This window comes from Homalodisca vitripennis, unplaced genomic scaffold, assembly GCF_021130785.1.
Source record: "Homalodisca vitripennis isolate AUS2020 unplaced genomic scaffold, UT_GWSS_2.1 ScUCBcl_6172;HRSCAF=13257, whole genome shotgun sequence".
NCBI classification, from domain to species: Eukaryota; Metazoa; Arthropoda; class Insecta; order Hemiptera; family Cicadellidae; genus Homalodisca; species Homalodisca vitripennis.
In genome coordinates, this window is record NW_025782289.1 from 13,016 (window position 1) to 36,013 (window position 22,998).

General features: G+C 36.9%; 1 protein-coding gene across 1 annotated transcript; it reads left to right on the forward strand.

The window, feature by feature from the left end:
• Positions 1-66: 66 nt before the first annotated feature.
• On the forward strand, positions 67-22,543 carry LOC124373695 (calpain-D-like; the record flags this gene model as incomplete). Its single annotated transcript, XM_046832044.1, has 7 exons — positions 67-1,059; positions 1,097-2,172; positions 7,131-7,317; positions 8,309-8,511; positions 15,600-15,714; positions 18,062-18,075; positions 22,369-22,543. Coding segments are annotated over exons 1-7 (2,575 nt in total), but the record flags the coding sequence as incomplete, so codon positions are not given.
• Positions 22,544-22,998: the final 455 nt, after the last annotated feature.

The following is a 22,998-nucleotide window of genomic DNA, read 5'->3' on the forward strand; positions in this document are numbered from 1 at the left end:
AATTGTGTTGTTAAATATTGTTGCAGTGGATGGCAGTGCAGGGTGAAGTGCGCAACATGGCACCCGACCAGTGCTAGGGAAGCTGTCCTGCCCCACTCAGCCAGTCTGCCTAGCCTCATGTCTTGTTGGGACTGTATAATTGTGTTGTTAAATATTGTTGCAGTGGATGGCAGTGCAGGGTGAAGTGCGCAACATGGCACCCGACCAGTGCCAGGGAAGCTGTCCTGCCCCGCTCAGCCAGTCTGCCTAGCCTCATGTCTCGTTGGGACTGTCCCCACTGCCGACTGTCCAACTCAAGTGTATCCAGTCGCTGCGCGGCGTGTGGCGTCGACACTATGGCAGCGGAGACGCAGCAGCAGCCTTGGCCTGTGTCCAACATTAACGTGCTCATCGATGAGCCACAGAACCGCTCACCCAAGCGACAGAGCCCCTCCATGTACGAACGAGTGAAGTCCAAGGTGAGCAGGTCACTCTCCAACGGCGGTGTAGTGCACAGGCGGCTCACCGATGGTAGAACCAGGCCCAGCAGCCTGATCATGGAGTCGAGTGGTGTCAGTTGGAACGTGAACAACATCGGAGACAAGAACTCCTGGTCGTGTGTGAGGTGTACACTGGTCAACCTCAATCATGTGGACAGATGTGCCGTGTGTGAGATGCCGCGGAAAGCCAACATTCCCGGAACATACAGCACTCTACCGAGGTCTGGAGTCGTTATTACCATTCCGGATTGGAGTACAGGATCCATCGGATCTCACAGGAACCTGCCGAGCACTCCAGTTAAGGGAATTGTAACCTTGGGGGCCCAAGAAACAGAATCTAGTCCAGCGAATAGTTTATGGATCAAACCTATTTATCGTAGATCATTCTCGGAGGTACTACCGTCAGATTCGCCTTTAGATAATAAGACCAATAGAAGAAGTTTAGTAGAAACGGATGCTCAAGGGAATTTGCAACAAACACCTCTGAGACAAATTAATAATCTCAATTTGAAACTGACTCCAATACATAGATCTCCTAGTACTACAAGATATTCTTATATTGGAATATCGGAAACCGGCTGTACAGCACTCCAGAAGTCCACAAGGAATGGGCACAGGTAAACGTATTTCAACAGGACCAATTGTGGTAGATCTGACTGATAAAAAGACACAATTTTTAGAGAATCTCGGTGCAAAAAACTTTGAGAGAATGTGGACTTGTATTAAATGCTCCTACGCTTATAATCCTATCTGGTCAGAAGCTTGTGATATTTGTAACTCTACGAGAAGCCCACCGAGTCTAACAGAACCGAGTCTCATAACTGTTACTAAAGACAGTGTCCGATATACTCCACCCAAAGATGGAGAAGGCTTGGAGAATGGACCGGAAAATGGGCCGGAGAACCATCTCCAACAGGATCTAGAAGATGATTTTCAATTTTTGCCTGGAGAAAACGCAGAAGACTGGACCTGCAAGAAGTGTACTCTAGTCAACTCCGGTAGTGAGATGGCCTGTGTGGTGTGTGGTGGGTCAAAGCTACGCAGTATAACTTTAGTGAGAGACATGACTCTCCGTAAGGGTGAGTTCTGGACCTGTCCTCAGTGCACTCTGAAGAATCCTCTAGCGACTCAGAACTGTCAAGTCTGCAAAACAGCCAACAAACCGCAGAGATTGCTTGAAGTACCTACCTCAAAAAATGTTCCAAGAAGTCCATCTCCGAGGCATGGTCAGAAGTCGAAGTCCAACATTGCCAACCCTGCACTAGGTGCTATACCCAAGCAGCGACAGGCTCGTAAGAATGGTACACCGAGGAGCAGTGCTCATGTGCGACACAGTCGATCGGGTGTGATTGGCAGTTACACGAATGGTCCGGTCACAAATGAGCTGTCGGTGATTCCAGCTCAAGTCGGTGCTCGAAGCCCCTCCGGCTCATGGCATTGTGTTCATTGTACGTTTGAAAACCGCACAGCATCAGTGGCATGTGAGATGTGCCAGAGTTCCCGCAGTCTGTCGGCATCTGTGTCTCCGGTGCCTCCTGGAACTCCCGTGTCCTCATCTCCTGCCCCTGCAGAGACACCCCCTGCCAAGGTGCAGACTGTCAGACAGGAGAGTGAACTGATGGAAGATCTGCGCCACATAGAAGAACGGGAAGCACTGGAGAAATGGAAAAGGATTGTCCAATATTGTAAAGAGGTTTGTTACTAAACTATTATTTGGAATCATTATTGTACTATAGTTTTATAAATTTCCAGTACAAAAATTCCTAAATGTCTAGCTTACTTTGGTGGAACAAGCACATAGTAACCTAAATGTTGAATAAATTTTTTTAGGATATATTTAAAGGATTAAGGATTTTTTTTAAAGGATTTCAAGGAAATTATTTTTTGCAGAGATTAAAATACGGGTACGCCATATACAAAAGTAGTGGAAATTTCTGATAATTACGGAAACACAAATGAGTGATTTTAACAAATTATTAATTAAGATTATAATATTTAACTTCAAAGATAACTCTGTAATATTTATCAAAATTGAAGTTCAAAAAAATATAGTAAAGGAGGTAGAAAAGTGAATGTTATATTTAAATTCTTGTATAGATTTATTTACAGATTTTAAAAAGAAACTTCATTTAACGCTTTGAGTGCCAAGTATTTATTGAGTGGGTATACTGAAAAGTGCCAGGTATTTTTTTAGTGGGTGTACCTAAAAGTGCCCTTTTGCAGGCATTTTGCAAGGTTTTAGTAAAAAATTCACAGTTCGATTATTTAACAAGCTATCAACATGATTCTTTTCTATTTTTCTCTGAAAACTATGTTTAAATAACATAAAATAACAAAGTTACCATAACACTAAATTTAGGAATACCAAAAATGGACTTACCTAAAAAAAATTCAAAAAGTTTTTTAAATTTCATTTTTCAACCAAATTATTATGACCAAAAAAATTCATATCCTTTTCTTAGTCCTTATCACTGGAAAGTATATGCAATTGTCTGTAAATCTTGAAAAATTTATATTATTATCTTCAATAATGAGTAAGTTATACAACTTTTAAAAAACTATTGTCACATTGTTTCCGGTAGCTATGGCAACCAAAAATGTTTATATGTGAGTTTCATAATTTAAAGTATGATCGGAAGTGTACTATAACAATTTATTTTGAAAAGAAAGATTCTTCACAAACATTTCAATATTATATTATTTAAAAATATTAAAAGTTACAAATTTTAGTGACTTTTTTCCCGAACGTCCGGTAAAATCGGACGTCGTCACTTTTCGGCCAACTTTTGTCGTCCGGTAAAATCGGACGTTGCCACTCAAAGGGTTAAAAAATAAAAATTGTGTACAATAATTAAAACAAGCATGGTTTTAAATACAGTACCAAACAAACACAGCATGTTTTATCAATCATTAGATTAACCTTTAGTGTAGCAGCTAAAATTATTAGTTCACACAACACATTCATATCTTTCAAGTATAAATCTTGTACAGAGCTATCAGTATTATTATTGTTGTAATTATGTCTTTGTTGTGCTATTTCTTCATTAGTAGATTTGTTGAAGAACTATATAAAGCAGATCAGAATTAAAATATAATTGAAAACTCTTCAATTTCACATAGACGTGCCTTGCAATGAGGCTTGGGCCAGGTTATACATGTACATTTCCTGATAATGTGTAACTCTCAGTTCCTCAGTGAAAACCCATTCATAGTAAATACAATACCATCTCCACTATCAGTTTCACAAACTAGGTGATTATCCTGAAGAGTTTGCTACTGAGCTGTTCTTGCAGATCTGGGTCTATTTGGTCTGTCTGATGATTTACTAGTAGTTGGTTGCTCAATTTCAGTTTCAGTCCTTATTTGACTCTATGGCAACATTTTCTACCTGTTTGCACCAAATCATCTGTGCCAGGAACATATTCTGCATCAGTGTCACCAAATCATTTTCATCAGGTACATAAGCCGGATCAGTGTCACCAAATCATCTTCGTCAGGAACATATTCGGGGTCAGTATCATTGTCACATTTATCTGGAAGACCTTCATATTCAAGGTTGTCCCTTTCTTCCAACATTCTCTTTCAATATTGGCTTCAGAACGTTCGTTTAACACTGAAAAAAAATATCCTCAGTTCATTAAAAGTTGTGGTATTGCAATTCACTAAGCAATAATAGTAGTACAAAAACATACACTATTTATAATAAACATTATAAAAATATTTACATATAAATCTTGCATACACTAAAGTTAACTCAAGGGTGTCGATGCATAAGTTTGGCATAGGATTTTCAAGAAAGACTTAAATAGAAATGAAAAAATGTGCCACCATGTTACTACAATGATTGTTAGATGACAACTAACTGTAGATAGCACTGCTATAAGGACAATCACTTTGTTGGATATGTTAAGGGGGAGATGCTGAAAATAACTTGTCAAGTTTATGTGCGATACCCTTCTACAGTTAAGATTAAATTTAACTTCTTTCTGATGGTCCTGTGTTAAAAAAAGCTTCAAATTTCCATCAGGTTCTTTTCCATTACCCTATTCAACCAGATTATTATTAAAAGTATGTAAGCAATTAAAGCCACTAACAATGTATTGTTTATCTTTTGTGAGACAGATCAGATGCACAAGACATTAAAAGGCAAATATCTGTACCTGCCCCAAGGAATGTAAAAAATGCACTGATCAGAACATTCATTATCAAGTTCTAATTGTCAATATCCAGACAAAGCATCTATCACACTGTGGTACTTTGAAATGAAATGAAAGATGCCTTTATTAAAGAGGCGGAGTTAGGGCTATCGAGCCCTCTCTACCACTCAAACCTCATATTATATACAGTAAATTTACAGTAGTTTAATACAAATTCGGTAAATTATTAAATTATAATTTAAATATAAAATAACAACATTTCTTAACCGACACAAAATTAAATTTACAATTAAAGTAAAAATTTACATATTAAATAAATTTCATACTTAAAATACAAAAGAAAGTTTATATATGTTGTAATTAATAGAAGAAAAATTCAAAATGAATAACGAGAAGACATTCAATCACTCTAACACACCGATTGACCACATGACTGCAACAAGCAGCACCACCTGTCACCCCCACAGGCCCCCCAGCAGCAAGCCCCTAACCCTCGCCCCGAAGCATGCACAATCCTCAATACATCTAATATCATCTGGGAGAGCGTTCCAAAGACGACAAGCTTCAGCAGTGAAGGACCTATTCGAAAATGATGATCGATGGATTGGAATTGATTGTAATGTGGCTCCCTTCTTGTAGGTTTATCACTAATATCAGAGATAAAGTTGAAATTATCGGACAGATAAACAGGATATTTGGTTTTGATGATTAAATGTAGAATAGAAAGTATGTGGAATTACGAAGCTGATGAAGTTTCATGAGTGACAATTGATGAAAATATTGTGTAACATGCTCTTGACATCTGAGATTAAAAATAAATCTAATATAGTAGTTCTGAGCACACTGGGGTCTGCCCGATTGCTCAACAGTCATGTCATTCATCACGATGTCACAGAAGTCAAAGTGTGGTAGTTTAAGAGTCTTAATGGGCATCACCTTAACATTAAATGGCAGATATAAGGCAAACTGCTTCAAACTGTGGATGCCAGCAAAGATTCTTCTACATGTTATCGTAACTTGGTCAGTCCATTTGAGATTTTGTGTTCATAGTGAGTCCGAGATTTTTCAGTTTGTTTTGGTAATTTAGTTCACAACTGTTAAGTTAAGTTTCGGTGTGGTGTCAAGATTAATTCGGTTTATCATTCTCGAGTTACTAATTATCATTGCTTGGGTTTTGTTCTCATACTTTGCTTATTTAATTTTGTTTGAAATTTTGTCAAGTGTTGGAAGCTGAAAATGTTTTAACTTTTTTGCCTTACTTAATTCTTTTGGATCAATATACAGTTAAACATTACCATTTACTTCGTCTGGCACTACTAAGGTGCGTACCCAATCAGTTGGTATTTTAACTTTATCAAATATATTTATCTTTTCCGTGATATCAAGTTACTCTTTTAACTTTGTTCCTTACCAGGAGTGTGAACCATGGTACAAATCTGTATCTGGACTGGTACATCTACAAACATCACCAGCATAATGTTATATATTTCTGTGGATGGGGTTTTGGATAAATATTCAGTTAAATTTGAAGACAGAGCTCAATGTATTTAATGTATTATTTAGATGTAATTTATTACATATAATTGTAGTAAAAAAGGAAGTTTTGCTAAAAGTAATTTTTGGACTTAAACTTTGTTTGTAATAAAATTCAAGATTTAAGATTTTATTCATCATTAAACATACAGTGATGCAAAAGATTCTGTCAATAGCAATATAACAAAACAACATAATTTTACTTTTTCATTGTTTGTTGCATTCTGTTTGTAAGTATATTTGAGTGAAAATTAAAATAAATATAGAATAACATAAATAATTATAACATTATACAAACTATATTGTAATAGTTTAAACAGTAAAAACGTAAATTATTAACAGATTTAAAGACATATATTTAAAAATAAATAATTAGACAACAGTTAACAACATAAAAAAGAATAAACTATAAAAATTTAAAACAATGAACAATGAATAGCCTATATACATTATATCAAAATTTATAAAAATATATACATTTAACTATCTAGTCTGAATTTAGCCTCCAATTCAAAATTAGTAAAAGATTTTTTTTAATTTACCATAATCAGTAGCTAGATAGTCGTCAACCTTGTAGAAAACAGGTTCCTTTAACCATTTTTTCAAGCAATTATGGAATTTATTAACAGTGACAGTGTGAGCGGATTCGGGCAATTTTTTGAATAATCTATTTTTCATGTAAAATATGCTGTTATTTGTTTTTTAAGTCTAGCAGGTAGTAAATGTAGGGTATAGTTATTTATTGTGTTATAATTATGTACGTCAGATCTAATTTTACTCGTATATTTATGCAAATTTTCTTTTAAGTTTATTAGACAGAAATATATATGTATAAACATGGGAGTGTCATTATTTTTAATTCTTTGAAAACAGGAAAGCAAGACTCACGATTGTCCAGTCCTTTTATGATCCGTATAGCATATTTTTGCCATGTAATAACTTGTTTCATATGAATTTCCAGAACAATGAGCCGTTTGTTGATGATTCATTCCCGCCTGCACCCAAGTCTCTCTACTACAATCCTGGGGAAAGCAAGGATCAGAATCATGTAGTACAGTGGCTCCGGCCACACCAGATCAACACCGAGGGTGACAGCAAGCTCAAGTGGGCGATATTCCGCACCCCTCTGCCTTCAGACATATCTCAAGGTAATGTAATTACCAGATCTTCAGCACTTAGCATACATTTATCTCATAAAAAAATCAGATAAAAATGTTTGTCCTATGTGTTTTAGTGCTTATATAATTTTTTTAATATATGAAAATAGTGGCCCTAAGAGACTAACCCCTGTGGATTCAGAAGCAGAAAAATCTTTATTCAGTTGTTACACATGGTGTTTATTTAGCTCCTATCTATATTGGATTTTTACTGGAAAAAATTTAAGTTACGTTGAGCTACTGCAATGTTATTTCTGTTTCTCCTATTACAGCTGTAGTCCTTACCACTTTTACCTAAGATATGATCACGATTTTTCCCTGACATTACAGTTTCATATATATGCACTGTAAACTGTCATGATACCCAGTAGAGGAAAGTCATCCTTCACAGTTTTATTCTATTGAAGTTTTAAAAATAACACGAATTACTTTTTTTTTGGACTACTAAAATCTAATCTAAATTTTTAATTGATGTGAATCCATATAATGAGATACCAAATACAATATGTGAATGAATATGTGAAAAATATACCATTTTTAGAGCTTCTTATGAGCACAATTTTAACATTCTACAAAGAGCTTATAAACCAGAGTTAACTTTTGAATCTATTTTTTCTGAATGGAATACCATGTCAGTGAAATGTCTAATGTTAAACCCAGAAACTTTACTTCTTCCTTAAGTATAGTCACTTAACCTAGTTCTATATGAGGATTAATTTTATTTCTGCATTGGTTAGTACAAAATATAGCTTGTTTTTGTTGGATTCAAAAATAATTAGTTTTTTTTTAACTGATTTTTTTATAGGCTGAGAAAAGCAGACACTTCTATTTCCTCTTTAGATGATGCACTAATTCATAGAGTGGCATCATCAGCGTATAACCATAATTTATCTAGCTCTGGAATACTTTTTAGATTAGCACAGTTACCCAGATGATTTTTGTTTCCTGTCGATCTCAGTACTCAGTCTGGATGTGTTTGTAGGGGTGCTGGGTAACTGCTGGCTGCTTAGTGCCCTAGCAGTGTTAGCTGAGAGGGAGGATCTGGTGAAGAAAGTGATGGTAATGCGGGACTACTGTCACCAAGGGGCCTACCAGGTGCGACTCTGCAAGGACGGCAAGTGGACCACTGTGCTGGTGGATGACCTGCTGCCTTGCGACAAACGTGGTCACCTCGTCTACTCTCAGGTAGTTAAAGTTAGCCTTCAAAAGCATGGGTATCTAAAACATTGAAATGGTATAAACAAGTTGTACTCTTTTTGATCATTTTTAGCTAGGAGAAAGCAAAGATATCAATCTCCAACTAGTAACAATCCCAGCAGATATCCAGTGTAACCTAGATGATGAGATGTTCTCATTGTCTCATCAGGTGCACAAAATTGGCATTGAATTGACCCTTCCAACCATAACTATGTTGTATGGAGCCGGAATATGCTTCTATCCGTTCGTCCTGAAATGAAACATTGAAAAAGTTAATAGCTAGAGCATTTGCTCCTTTTTTTCTTTGATGCTTCCTCAAGGATGCTAATGGCATAGTAGTGAAATTGTGCGTATACTACCATATCTGTGCCAAAAGAAATTGGGGGCTTTGTTTCTAAATGGAAATGGAAAGCTGAAGAGATCAAGCCTTATTCATCATGAAAATTTCTCTAGTGAACAAGAAATGTCTGACAACTGATCATACAGGAGGTTTCCCTCCTGGATAGCATAGTGATGGGTGCTAGAGCCGAGTCGGTTGCAACCTGTAGTACTGTATGAAAATGCCATTTTCCCGATCACAGGAAAAGTTACAGTTATTTTGTGTATTGTATATAGCATTAATTTTACCAATCACTACTGACTCTGTTGTACTTAATCTTAATTTATTTGAAATACAAACCTATATAATTTTATTTCATACTATTAATACGAGGTCTGTTCAAAAAATATCACAGCTTTTGTTTTTTTTTTGCAAAAATTATTTATTCATCAATCTTAATATTGTCCCATTCAAAGTAATCCCCATTAGTATTATACACTTGTGCCAACGTTTCTTTCCTCAAAGCAATTTTTCGTGATCTTGTCCAGCTCCTCCTTCGATGTCGTCTTTATCTTGTCAATCGTAGTTTAGCGTCGTCCTATCATGAGCCTCTTCAGTTTCGGTAACAAGAAAAAGTCACAAGGGATCAGATCTGGGGAATACGGTGGTTGTGGCATCATTAGTGTGTTTGTTTTGTCCAAATAATCACACACAAGTAACGATGTGTGAGGAGGATGTTATCATGGTGTAAAAGCCAAGTTTTACAATACAATACAATACAATACAATCTTTATTTACAAATTCCTTGGAGAATTGTAAGGGCGTCAAAATATCTTTTACAGTGCATAATACATATATACAAGTTTTAGTTGAGTTCAAGGAATTCCTCCAATGAGTAGAATGGGTGATCTTCAAGCCATTTTCTTAGCATGTGCTGGAAGTTTCTTGCCTTGAAGTTTCCTTATCTCCGGAGGTAGGTGGTTGTGCAGTTTTCTTCCAATGTAGGTTGGTTTTCTCTCGTACAGTGACATGTGGTGGGTCGGTAGGTGATATAGTTCAGCACCCCTTGTGTTGTACTGATGGACATCACTGTTTTTTTGAGGGTTTTCATTACAGGTGCTGGAGATCACTGCTTCAATATAGAGATTCACAACAGTCAAGATTTTAAAAGTTTTAAATGCTGTTCTGCAGCTGTCATTGTAGTGTAATTCTGCTAGGGCTCTGATGGCTTTCTTCTGAATTTTAAGGACTCTCTCTAAGTTAGTCTTTGAGGTTCCACCCCACACAACCAGACCATAGCGGAGATGGGACTCAAAAAACTGCAAAGTACCCAGTCCTGGCAGTGTTTGTATCACAAGAACTTGCAATGCGTTTTACTGCAAAGTAGCCAGTGTTAAGCTTTTTGCATAGGCTGTCCAAGTGAGGCACCCATGTCAGATTTTTGTCTAGGGTAACACCCAGAAACGTAGTATGATTCTTCATTTCCACATTTGGGATGTGTTCAACTATCTCTGCTCGCCTTCCAAAAGCAACTTGTAGTGTCTTTGTAGTGTTTACTGCCCAGATCATTTTTACTACAGTATTCATAAGCTTTTTTTACTGAAGTGAGACAAGATGATGTTAGATTTTCTGACTTGGAGTTTTTTAGGACCAGGGTGGTGTCATCCGCGTACATAAGAGTGTGACATTGATTTCCTATGTACTGAGGCATATCATTTGTGAAAAGGATGAACAAGACTGGGCCGAGAACTGATCCTTGTGGCACTCCTCGGTTGACTGGTAAGGGACCTGACTTGGTTTTTCCTGTTACCCCATTTGTTGTTTGTTTGAGTTCAACTAGCTGACTTCGACCCATGATATAACTTCCGAACCACTTTTTAGCTGTTCCTGTTATTCCAAGAAATTCTAGTTTTTGCAGTATGAGCTCGTGCCCCAGGCAATCAAAGGCCTTACTGAAGTCGAGGAATATGCTTGTTGTTAGTTTACCTTCTTCGAGATTGTCAATTATGGTTTCAACCATGTCGATCATTGCAGTAGTTGTTGATTTCCCCCTTAGGAATCCATGCTGTGAAGTTGTGATTAAGTTGTGCTGTGTACAGTACTGTAGGAGTCTTTTTAGGACAATTTTTTCTATAACCTTGGAGAATGTGGAAATAAGTGATATCGGTCGGTAATTACTAACTTCCTGTTTTGATCCACCTTTAAATTTCGGGTATACTATGGACAGCTTTAGGTTTGTTGGGAACTCTCCGGCTTTGAATGATCTGTTAGTTATATTTACCAGAGGTTTAATTAATTCATTTGAGCAGAACTTCAGCATTTTAGATGAGAATTCATCAAAACCAGCGGAGTTTTTTGTTTTTAATTCCTGAATTGTGAATTTAACTTCTTTCTCTGTTGTGGGAGCTAGTGTAGTCATTGAAGAAACATTGTTTGTAGGATATGGGTTGAGTGGTGGTAAGTTTGAGATTTGTTGGTTCATATTAGCTTTTTTAAGCGTGTTTTCAGCCACATTTATGAAGAAGCTATTAAAGTGTTCCGCTAGCTTTTTAGAATCTTTGGCCAGCTCTTCATTGATTTTTAATTCTATTTTTTTACAGTCCTGCTGCTTTAGTTGTTGACCATGTATTCTTAATTACGTCCCATGTAGCTTTTGATTTGTTATCAGCTGTATTGATATGGTTTGTGGAAGCTTTTTTCCTCAAAGTTTTAAGCCTTAGGTCGTAAAGTCTTTTTCTTTCTGCAGTTATTGCCTTGTCGGCCTTATTCCCTGAAAGCTCATAGGTTCTCAGTGCTTTAAGATATTCTTCCTTTAGTGTGTTGGCTTCTTGGTCTTCAATTGTCTTAGTTTTTCTTCTCTTAGTTCTGGCTTTTTTTCGTGGGCATGACGAGTCAAGGGCTAATGTCAGGGTTGTTTGGAAGTGTTTGAAGGCTTCATCTACAGAAGTTGCCAGAAGTACATTGCTCCAATCTTCTTGTTGAAGAGCACTTTTTAGTTCCTCTAGATTAGTTTGACTAAACGATCTCTTGTATGTGCTTGGCTCGGTGGGTTTCTCATTAACAAGGTGGCAGGTTTGTGCTGAGTGATCAGAGATACCTGCATGGATCACCTTGGTGGTGATTTTCTCATGAGGTAGGTTTGAGCATATCCAGTCAATAGAGGTTTGTGTGCTCTTTGTTATTCTCGTGGCTGGTAGTTCAAACCTCTCGATATTATGGGAGGTCAGGATTTCTCCTAAGTCTCTGTTTCTTTTGTCAGTCCTTCTCAGATCTATATTGATGTCTCCCATGATAATTAGTGGGGAGTTTTCCAGATTTTTTTCATTAATTATCTGTGACAAAATGGTGGTAGATTCTTCCAGGTTACTCTGTGGGGACCGGTAAGTTCCCAGAATATTGAGCTTGTCCTTACCATTTTTTACTTGGATAAGTGCGGCTTCTAGTACTTGTTCTCTGCAATAATTTGACACATTCACTTCCTCAGTGACGTCTTCAAGGAAGTTTTCTATGTACACAGCAACTCCTCCGCTTTTGTGTTCTGATCTGGAAAAATGAGCCTTAAGATTGTAGCCAGAGAGTATTTTTGTATTTTCAATCTCTTCCTTTCTGAGACCGTGTTCAGTAAGAATGACAATATGAGGATGTTCTTTTTCTATTAAGTGCTGCAGGCGGTCGATTTTGTTCGAAACATATTGTGTGTTTTGGTGGAGTAAAAGTAGTTCGAATTTTGGGGTTGATTTTCTTTTTTTTGTTAGTCCATGGTTGCGTGTTCTGAAGGAATTATTGGGGTTTTGTAGCGAGTTCTTTTCTGAGAAACCAGGCCTAAAAAAAGAGCCTCCTTCATTTGGTAGTTTTTTCTCAGCTCTGTGAAGTGATGAATATTATTTATTAAAGAAAGCCTCTACAGATTCTTTTGGATCTCTGATAATAGCTGTTTTTGGTGGATTTTTTCTGCTCGCTATGTTCAGCAACAGGTTCAACTTTGTTTACAGTGCGATATTCTGCACTACTTGACGCTTCTTTTGATTTTTTTACCTGTAAGGATACACTTCGGTGGTTCTGTGAATTTCTTCTGTAATTTTTAGTTTTATATTTAATTGATGGTTCAGTGGTGGTTTGCTTTCTTTCATGGTACTTGTTTTTTTTCTGTATCAAGTGTAGTCCAATTGTAGGTGCGATCGAAATGCCGAAGTGTGGACAGAAGAGTTGCTCTTCTCAGCCGCGGTAGTCACGGTCTCTGCAGCAGTGGCAGTCATAGGTGTCCTAGCCAAGGTGGTACTGGTTATCTTTTCAGCCATGGCGGTCACAGGTGTCTTAGCCACGGTGATACTGGTTGTTTGGAGGACGATCGACTCAGCCGCAGGTGTCGCAGGCATCTCTGCCACAGTTGTTTGGGCTGCGGATGTTGCAGGCGCCATGGCGTTCTCCAGTAGGTTTTCTATGTGGTCTTGTCTTGATTTTATATCAGCTAAGTTTGACAAAATTTTGGAATTTGAGGACTGAATCGAGTTCTCCAGTTTTTCTTGCATCAGTTTTATTTGAGATAACTCATCAGTTATTAGTGGTGCGTTTGAGGGCAAAGGTTGCCAGTGGGTTTAAAGATGTCATGCCAGTCTCTGGTTCTAGTCTGTGTTCCACACTCCGACAGCGAGGCGTTCATTAGTGGATTCCTGTTTAGGTCCCTTTCCTGGAAGCTGCCGAGCTTTTTCCTTAACAATAAAATAGCATTATTTTGTACAATATTCTGTTTTTCATGTGCACTTATTACATTTAGCTGTTGCATGTCATGACCTTCAAAAAGTACTAGTCAACTCGTTCCTCAGTGTTTTCTCTTTGTCTAGCTGGTTCTCAAGCTTGCTTTATGGTTTCAAGCAGTGAAGTTATTCTGTTTGATAGGGCATCTTTGTCATCTTCAAGTTCTTCGATTACGGCTTGGTCTTTAGCTTTGCTTACACTGCTTTGGCTTTTTATTCTCTGTGCCAGCTCAGAGTTTCGTAGTGTTAAGTCTAGAAGGTCCTGTTTTAGCTTTAGTGTTTTCTTCCAAGAGAATGTTGCCGAATTCAGCTGCTAAGGTAAGTGATGTATTTAGGTCTGGATTTTCATTGTCTGCAATTTTCGCTTGGATGTCTTCTATTGCAGTGTACGAGAGAGACGTGTCAGTGTGTGCATGGTTTTGGGGTGTAGGTGTACTTTGTTAGGTTTTCAATATTTATTGTATTGGATTTGCAGGTGTCACACGACCACGTTTTTATGTCTTTGTCTGTGAGATTTTTAAAACTTTTTATAACTCCATGTTAGGCATTTTGCGTGATACCACTTTTTGCAGGAGCTAGCACATTTTATTCCTTGATATTTGACTCCAGTCTCACATATTCCACAAGGAAATTTAGACATTTTGTTTTATTCAGTAAAAATTAAATTAATATTATTGTATTATTTGGGGCAGATAGGAGTAAGTAATAGTCATCCAATTAATTATTGGAGTCAATCAGATAAAATATATGAGCATACAGAGACATTCAATGGCTGTAGCCTGGTAATTGCTATTTACATTGGTGATTGACAGCTGGTAGATAAGAGTCTAGTCTGCAGTGCTGTCTGCAGCTGCAGTGTTGGGCAGGTTTGGTGGTGGTGGAGAGAGTGACAATTCTTTGACAGGAAACAGGGGAAAACTCTTCCACAAAATTTCCGGTCGTTTATGGCAGATTGCTTTGTGAAAATTATGCATAATGTGCAGATAATATTCTTTATTGACAGGTCTATCCTGTGGCAAAAACTCATGATTTTCCACACCCCTGTAATCGAAAAACATTGTAAACAAAACTTTCACATTTGACCGAACTTGGCTTGCTTTTTTATCGGTCTTGGCTCATGCAGCAGCTTCCATTGTGATGATTGAGCTTTCTACATCATAACCATAAACTTATGATTCGTCACTGTTTATGACCCTCTGGAGCAAATTTGGTTCATCGCGGACAGAGTCCAACAGCTCATTAGCAATGGTATTGCACTGCTGTTTTTTGGTCAAAATTGAGCAATTTTTGTAACGAATTTCGTGGCAACACGTCTCATGCCCAAATCATTCTTAAAAAATCAAATGGCACGAGCCAATCGATATGTTCATGTCCTCTGCAACTTCTCTAACGGTGATTTGACGATTGGCCAATACTATTTTTCTTCACTCCATCAATGTTTTCATCTGTTCTTGACGTACTCGGGCATCCGGAATGCTGTTCGTCGTCCACATCTTCTCGGCCCTCTGAGAATGTTTCGTACCACCGTTAAACATTGCTTAGGTTGAAGGTAGCTTCTCCATAAGCCACAGTCAATATTCGGAATGTGTCCACGCACTTAATTTCTTTTTAACACAAAATGTAGATTCTTTGATCCATTCAAATTGTCCGAACTTGTTGGCATACATCAGAGACATGTGTACCAACATAAGGCCACAAAAAAATTTAAAAAAAAAAACTAATAAACTTAATCTGCAGAAATTAAAAAGTCGCAATATTTTTTGAACTGACCTTGCATTTGTGTAAAAATCCGCATTGAAATTCAACTGCAAAGGAAATATAAAAACCTGGTTTAGATATATATTAAAATAAGTGACAATTTGGATAGTGGTTGCCATTAATTAGTTCTTTGACAAATAAAAACATATTCTGTTGCTGTATTATGTAACTTTGATTCAATTTGCCTTATATTCCTAGGGTACTACTTTTTTACCTACACAATATTTTGAGTTGTTGGGTTACAGGCGAAGAGAAAACAGTTATGGGTGCCTTTAATAGAGAAAGCTGTGGCTAAAATCCATGGGTGCTACGAAGCGTTGGTCTCCGGGCGTGCCATAGAGGGGTTGGCTACTCTCACAGGTGAGCTATATGTCTAGCAAGTCAAATAAACCAGAATAAGTTACATAGAAAGCTAAATGGTGCATATTACATTTAGTGCTTGTGGATGATTCCATTATATCTGATGATTCAGATGTAAACGTATTGTAGTTTATTCTTAAATCCCACCAATAAAATTGAATTCCTTTTATTATCCGTGATTGTAGCCTCTGAGCTATGAGAAATATGTAAACTTGTTAAATTACTAAACTTATAAAAATAAGAAATAAACTGTAATCTGCCATAACATTGAATTGTATTTTCAGAACCACATTTTTTAAAACATAAACAAAAAACATCTGATGGATTAATTTTAAAAGGCAAAAATTAAATCAATCATATGTATCAATTCTCCCCCCCTAAACTTCACATTTCAATAGCTGGTCAACATGCCTCCTCCAAACACTTCCATCGTCCATTTTAACTTTGTACAGTAGCGAACTTACTTTCTTTTTCCATAATTGTTCCAAAACTCCACTTGTATCTTGAGTTGGTGTAATCTCGAGCCTGTACTCTGTCACCCCACCTGAAATTGTCTGCGTACGATTCGTGTAACTTCTTGTGCATTTTGCTATCTGGTAGTAATAGGCTCAAATGAGTTTCGAAAACACTTCTTCCAAACATTAAGTTGTATGAGTTTGAGCCAGTTGTGTGTTTGGAGATTGTCGAAGTTGCATCAAAAGCCTGTATAATTTTAGCTCAATCTTTCCCCCCTCATCTTCCATTGCCCTCAGTGATTTTTTTACTGTTTGGACATAACGCTCAGCTTGTCCATTAGACGAAGGATGGTAGGGAGCTGTAGTTTTGTGTACAACACCATTAGCAGATAAGAACTGGCGAAATATTGTAGATGTAAATTGGCTTCCATTGTCTGAAAACTAAGACCAAAGGAAGGCCGAATGTAGAAAACATTTTTCTTAGCTCCTTCATACAACCATTCTGCTGACGTGTTTTTAGTAGGGATTACTTCAACCCACTTGGTAAAGGCCGTCCACAACAATGAAATACCACTGACCTTGTATCGGGCCAGCAAAATCTATGTGTAATCTCTCCCATGGTCCTTGAGGGGTCAGCCATGGATGATTCGGTTCTTTTGCAGGTTGATTTTGTTTTAGTCGACATTGTTTACATGTACGTACCATTTGCTCAATATCTCTGTCAATACTTTTCCACGTGCAAAAACTTCTAGCAAGGATTTTCATCTTCTCCATGCCTAGATGTCCAACATGTAGTTCATTTAAACACTGAGTGTTGTAAAAGCTTCTGGAATCATTATCCTGTAGCCCTTGAATATGCAACCATTTTGTAGTGTTAGTTCGTTGTCGTGGAAACCAAAAGGTTCGAACCGTCTCTCCTGTTTCAAGGGCATGTAGTACTGGTTGTAAATATTTATCTTGAGCAGTTGTTCTGGATATAAGCATACTGTCAATCTGCAATGAATCAAGTTGATTAAGTTGAAAAAGGCTGCAATCGTCCACAAAGTTTGTAGTGCTATGTTCAGTAGGAAAACGAGACAAAAAGTCAACGTTGGCATGGTCAGAGGTTCTTCTATATTCAATTGAGTAGTCAAAACCTGATAAAAAGTGTGCATAATTGAACAGTCTTGTAGCAGATATTGTTGGAAGGGTTTTGGTGGGACTGAATATTGACACTAACGGTTTATGGTCAGTCACTAAAATGAACTTTCGCCCGTAGCAGTAAGGGAAAAATTTCTTGAGTCCCCAGTAAATACCTGTTGCTTCCTTATCAATTTGACTGTATTTTTGTTCACATTTGGTCAAAGTGCGTGAGGCAAAACTAATTGGCCTCTCACTTCCATCGCTGTATCGATGTGAAAGACAGGCTCCAAGGCCCACTGGAGACGCATCGGTTGCAAGTACTAATGGGAGTTCTGGATTGTAGTGGACAAGTACATTGTTACTGGTTATTTCCGACTTAACCTTCTGAAAGCTTTCTTCACATTTTGAAGTCCACATATAACGGTTGCCTTTCTTCAGTAAATTATTGAGTGGGTGGAGGATTGTTGCTAAATCTTTGATGAACTTGTTGTAATAGTTTGCCAGACCGAGAAATGTTCTAAGTTCACTTATGTTTTCCGGTCTTTTGCTGTTCATGATAGACAAGACTTTGTCTTTGGTTTTGTGAAGTCCTTGAGCATCAATGACATGCCCAAGATATTGGATACTCGTTTGAAAAAACTTGCATTTATCTCGGTTCATCTTTAAGTTATTGTTTCTTAATCGTTCTAGAACTTTACGTAATCTAGCCAATAATTCTTCAGCTGTTTTACCCTGAACGATAATATCGTCAAAGAAACATTGTACACCAGAAAGTCCCTGCAAGGTTTTGTCCATGAATTGTTGCCAGAGAGATGGTGCTACCTTCACCCCCAAACATCAAACGATTTACTTTGTACATACCTTTATGGGTGCTGAGTGTCTGCATGTGTGCACTTTCTTCGTCCATTTTCATGTGGAGGTAAGCATTAGAAATATCCAAGGTACAAAATAATTTTCCTCCGTTCATTTGAGAGAAGATTTCTTCAATCCTGGGTAATGGATGGTTTTCGTCTTTGATCACCTTGTTTAAAGTCACTTTATAGTCAGCACAAATCCGTGTTTGAACCGTTCGGCTTGACAACAGGTACGATGGGTGTTCCCCAGTCTGAATGATCTACTTTTGTTATGATTCCACATTCTTCTAGTCTCGTAAGTTCATTTTCTACTTTACTTCTTAGGGAAAACGGTACTTGTCTTGGTTTTACAAATATTGGCGTCGCGCCATCAGTAAGTCTAAAATGTCCCAGATATTCAGGTATAACACCAATTTTTCCATCAAATAAGTCACTAAATTCACTTAACAAGCTTCCTAGATTTGAAGTCTGACTCGTTGTAAGACTTTTAATCTCACCCCAATCTAATTTAACTTCTCTCAACCAGTCCCTTCCGAATATGGCGTCCAACGTTTTGATCAATTAGGTGAAGTTTTCCAACAAACTTCTGAGTCTTGTACGTGCATTTAACAAATGTTACTCCTTTCGGTTTTATGGTTTCTCCTGTATAAGTTCGAAGTTCAATGTTAGTAGAAAATATTTTCTGTGGGATGGCAAGCTTTTTAAACTCGTTGTAAGACATTGTACTAAGAGCTGCACCAGTGTCTAATTCCATGGGTAATGTCCTGCCTTCGATGTTGATGTTAACCATAAATTTGTCATTATTTCTGTCACTAATTACATTAATCTCATATTCATTCTCACTATTCAAGTCACTTTTGTTTTCAGTTTGATGTTGTCCAGGTTTCATTTGTAATTGAGATTTACTTTGCAAACAAACACTAGCTATGTGTCCAACTTTTCCACATTTTCGACAAGTTGCATCTATGAATCTGCAGCTATTAGCACGATGGGAGGGGTGAACCACAACGATAGCATTTTCCTTTGAGCTTTTCAATGGCTGAATTTGTTGAACGTGGACTAAGTAGAGGTTTTTGGCCGAGGTGAGACTCTCTTAGATATGTTTTTCTTTATTTGAATGTCTTTGCTGAACCTGATTTAATTCAATGTGTTCAGTACGTGTTCGGCTAACAGTCATACTTTCTGCTTTGGCAAGCTCTATAGCCGAAGCTATGTTCACAATGTCCTGATAGGTGTGTTTCTCGCGGTCTTGGAGTAATTTAGTCCGAATATCTATGTCTTTCAATCCACGAATAAACTGTAACTTGAGAAATAAGTCTGCAACTGATTTACCGCAACCACAATTGAAGTTACAGTTAATTGTCATCTTCTTGAGAGCCACCGAGAATTCACTAACTGATTCATGTTCTTGTTGAGTCCGTGAAATGAATTTATGCTGCAAGGCCCACTTGCTTGGTTGCGGGTCGATAAAATCCTTAAGAAGCTGTACCAACTCGTCGTAATCTTTATCTAACGGGTCGTTGGGAGCACAAATATCGTACAGTTGTTGGTGCAGTTGGGGAGTGAGAGCATGTAGCAATGTGTAAACTTTAGTTTTATCATCAGCTCTTTGATTCTTTAGTTGTAAAAATACTTCTAATCTTCTCACAAAATTAGAAATGGTTTCATCAGGGTGGTAGGGATTGAAATTTATATTCCCTGAAGTGTAGTTTGAAAACCGTACAAACAGCTTCACTTGGAGATGAAGTAGATGTAATGTTTGTGTCTTTGAGATTGTGTACCATTTCTTGTAATTTTGTTGTAAGGTTTAAATACTCATCCTCCACATTACATCTGTATTCTATTTCATGTTCTAAATAGTTTTCATCTGTCAAACAATCAATGCCATTCTGAACCTGCTTGTAACGTTCCCAGTATTCAGTCACAGCCTTGATTTTTATATTTAGTTCGGTTAATGTAGGGTTACCTTCAGCAAGTCTTTTGCCCTTTGAAAATTGGCCCTTAATAATAGATCGAGCTTTTTTTAGTTTTTGTAACTCTTCTTCTTCTTTAGTCATTTCTCTCCTTCTTTTTACCTCGTCGCCACTGTTAAATTACTAAACTTATAAAAATAAGAAATAAACTGTAATCTGCCATAACATTGAATTGTATTTTCAGAACCACATTTTTTAAAACATAAACAAAAAACATCTGATGGATTAATTATAAAAGGCAAAATTAAATCAATCATATGTATCAAAACTAGAGTACTTACAAACCTCCCCCGTTCAGCTCATTTAAAATACTTTTGTTTTGGATATGTATCGATTGGACTGCATAAGGTTGTTCATCATTTGGAAGTTTTTGATGAACTAGAAGCATAATAAGATAAATTAAAATGAACACATCATAGAAATAAGAAAAAACACACAACATAGCAAATGAACTTAGTGGCATACTTTAATCAAATACTGACCAACCTGTCAAAACAAGTACAATGATAGCGCGGCACATGCAATTGCTGCCTGATTTGTCTGAAGGCTACGTTGCTTATTCTGTGTTGCATGTTGAAGTTTCGCTAGGGCAGCGAAGTAAGCAATTGAATTTTGTTGTTGCCCCTAGCTGCATAAACTGAACTAAAAAATTCACAAAATTCCATGTCTATTCCAAAACATGGTTACTGTAACTTTGATCAAAAATACCATTTTGAGGTTGTCTGCTTGGTTCTTGAATTCAAACTGATGAAATTAATGCCCTATACCCAAATCACCAAGGTTTATATCACCTCAGAATATTATCTCTCAAGTTGTTTTTGTCTGCTTCCCTGGTGCATGTGTATGATTTTCCACCAGCTTCTCCCAGGTCTACACATTTTTGTACGTGTATTTTTTTTAAAACCAGTTTTTAATTCTTGGGAACAGAGAATCGTACAATCAAGGGAATAAACATCAGGAATTTTAGAGGTTAAACAAATTTGTTTACTAAACCACACTATTTTATAAGACACATCCCCATGATTATTAATTCCCATTACTAGTCATCATATAATAAATTTATCCATGAACACTTCTTTGTGAAAATTTAATGAGCCTAATAATATACACTAATCAACTTATCTTTAATTTTTGGGATGCTCATGACTTATTTTGACTTTCACATAAATTTGGAGATTACACGAAGAGACAATTCACATGAATGATCGGTACAACTCGTATTCGTACTAGAGTCAAACATGTACATGCCCTATAATAGGACACTAAGAAAATTAGTCTTAAAGATGAAATATTGATATATTTAAACAAATAAAGCGCTTCACCAGAACGGTCAGGCTACGTATGATCCAGTCAGATCACACAATTTAACTGGAAGGAAAGGACCTGATATGGCTACAGTTGCTCAACTCTAGACTGGACGTTGGATCTAAGCTCTACAGTTCATGTTGTAACAAACAGTTTTGGACGGTTTTTTTCATATTTAGCCTATTTAACAGCTTATTGGACAACTTGATATTTTAGCTTAGTACTCAATTTAATTCAAAACAATTCTTTATTCATCAAATATACAACTGTATTCATGAATGGTGTCAATTTTTACTTTAACTACAAAGAAAAAAGAAGAAAGTACATAATTATGAGTTTTGTTTTTGACCAGTATTCATTAAAATTGTTTGTACAAGGCACATCAACAAGAAATACTTTAAAAAATGTATTTATTTGATCTTTGTCACATTTATAAATTTTTTATTTACATTGAGAGGTGGTTAAAAAACTGTATTCCCTGTATAAGTTGGAAAAAATATTGTTTATTTTGTTTAATTATTTGTAAATTTCTTTTTCTTTCTTGTGTTTGTCAACATTTTTAAGTGATGTGCCAATAAATATTTTTCACATAAAAAACGGTTTTAAATTATGTAGAGACTGTAAACCGCCATTATTCCCATTTCAGTGAAGTGATTTCAACAATGTGCATCTTAACATTTAACATAATTCTTATGGCTTTTTAGGAGGAATAAAATTCTGTTCATATTACAGAGAGATTTTTGACCCATTCACTTACACTCCATATGAGATGTGTGAGTGGATCCAATGAAAAAGTAAATAGATTTAAGCGTTTACAAGACAGAAATAACCTTTTAATTGCAAAAATATAAAAAATACTTGAAGATGCCATTGGTGTAGAAAGATTCACTTTGAGAAAAAGATGTGGTTTGACATGAAGGTGTGGTACAGGAGCTCCGTGTGGAGAGTGTGCCACTACAGCCAAGCTCTCTACCGTCAGAGGATGAACTGGACAAGGACCTGATCTGGGCACAGTTGCTCAGCTCTAGACTGGCCAGGTTCCTGATGGGGGCATCCTGTGGCGGGGGCAACATGAAGGTGGACGAGGAGGAGTTACCAACGGAAGGGGGCTGCGGCCCAGGTACGTGTTTCTGATTACAATTACAACTTCTAAAATTAAGTTATAATTACAATTGAACCCGCTACAGACCAAAAAAAGTTTATGGTGTCCGAAAATATCACTGGTAAAAACTAATTATATTTCTACATGACAACTTAAATTAAATATATCAAATAACTAGAGATTCTCACAATAAAATTTGTTGCCGAGAGAGAGAGAGAGAGAGAGAGAGAGAGAGAGAGAGAGAGAGAGAGAGAGAGAGAGAGAGAGAGAGAGAGAGAGAGCTTTATTTTCAAAATCACAAAGACTTGAAATGGCGTTACAAATTAATACAATTAATTACAAACAATTTTCTTGCTTCACAAATCAATTTCGGTTTTGAATCCATGATTAGTGATGAAAGTGTTGCCAGTTCAAAAACTCATTCACACTGTAGAAAGGGTTTTCAAGAAGCCACCTGGTGAGATGAAGCTTTT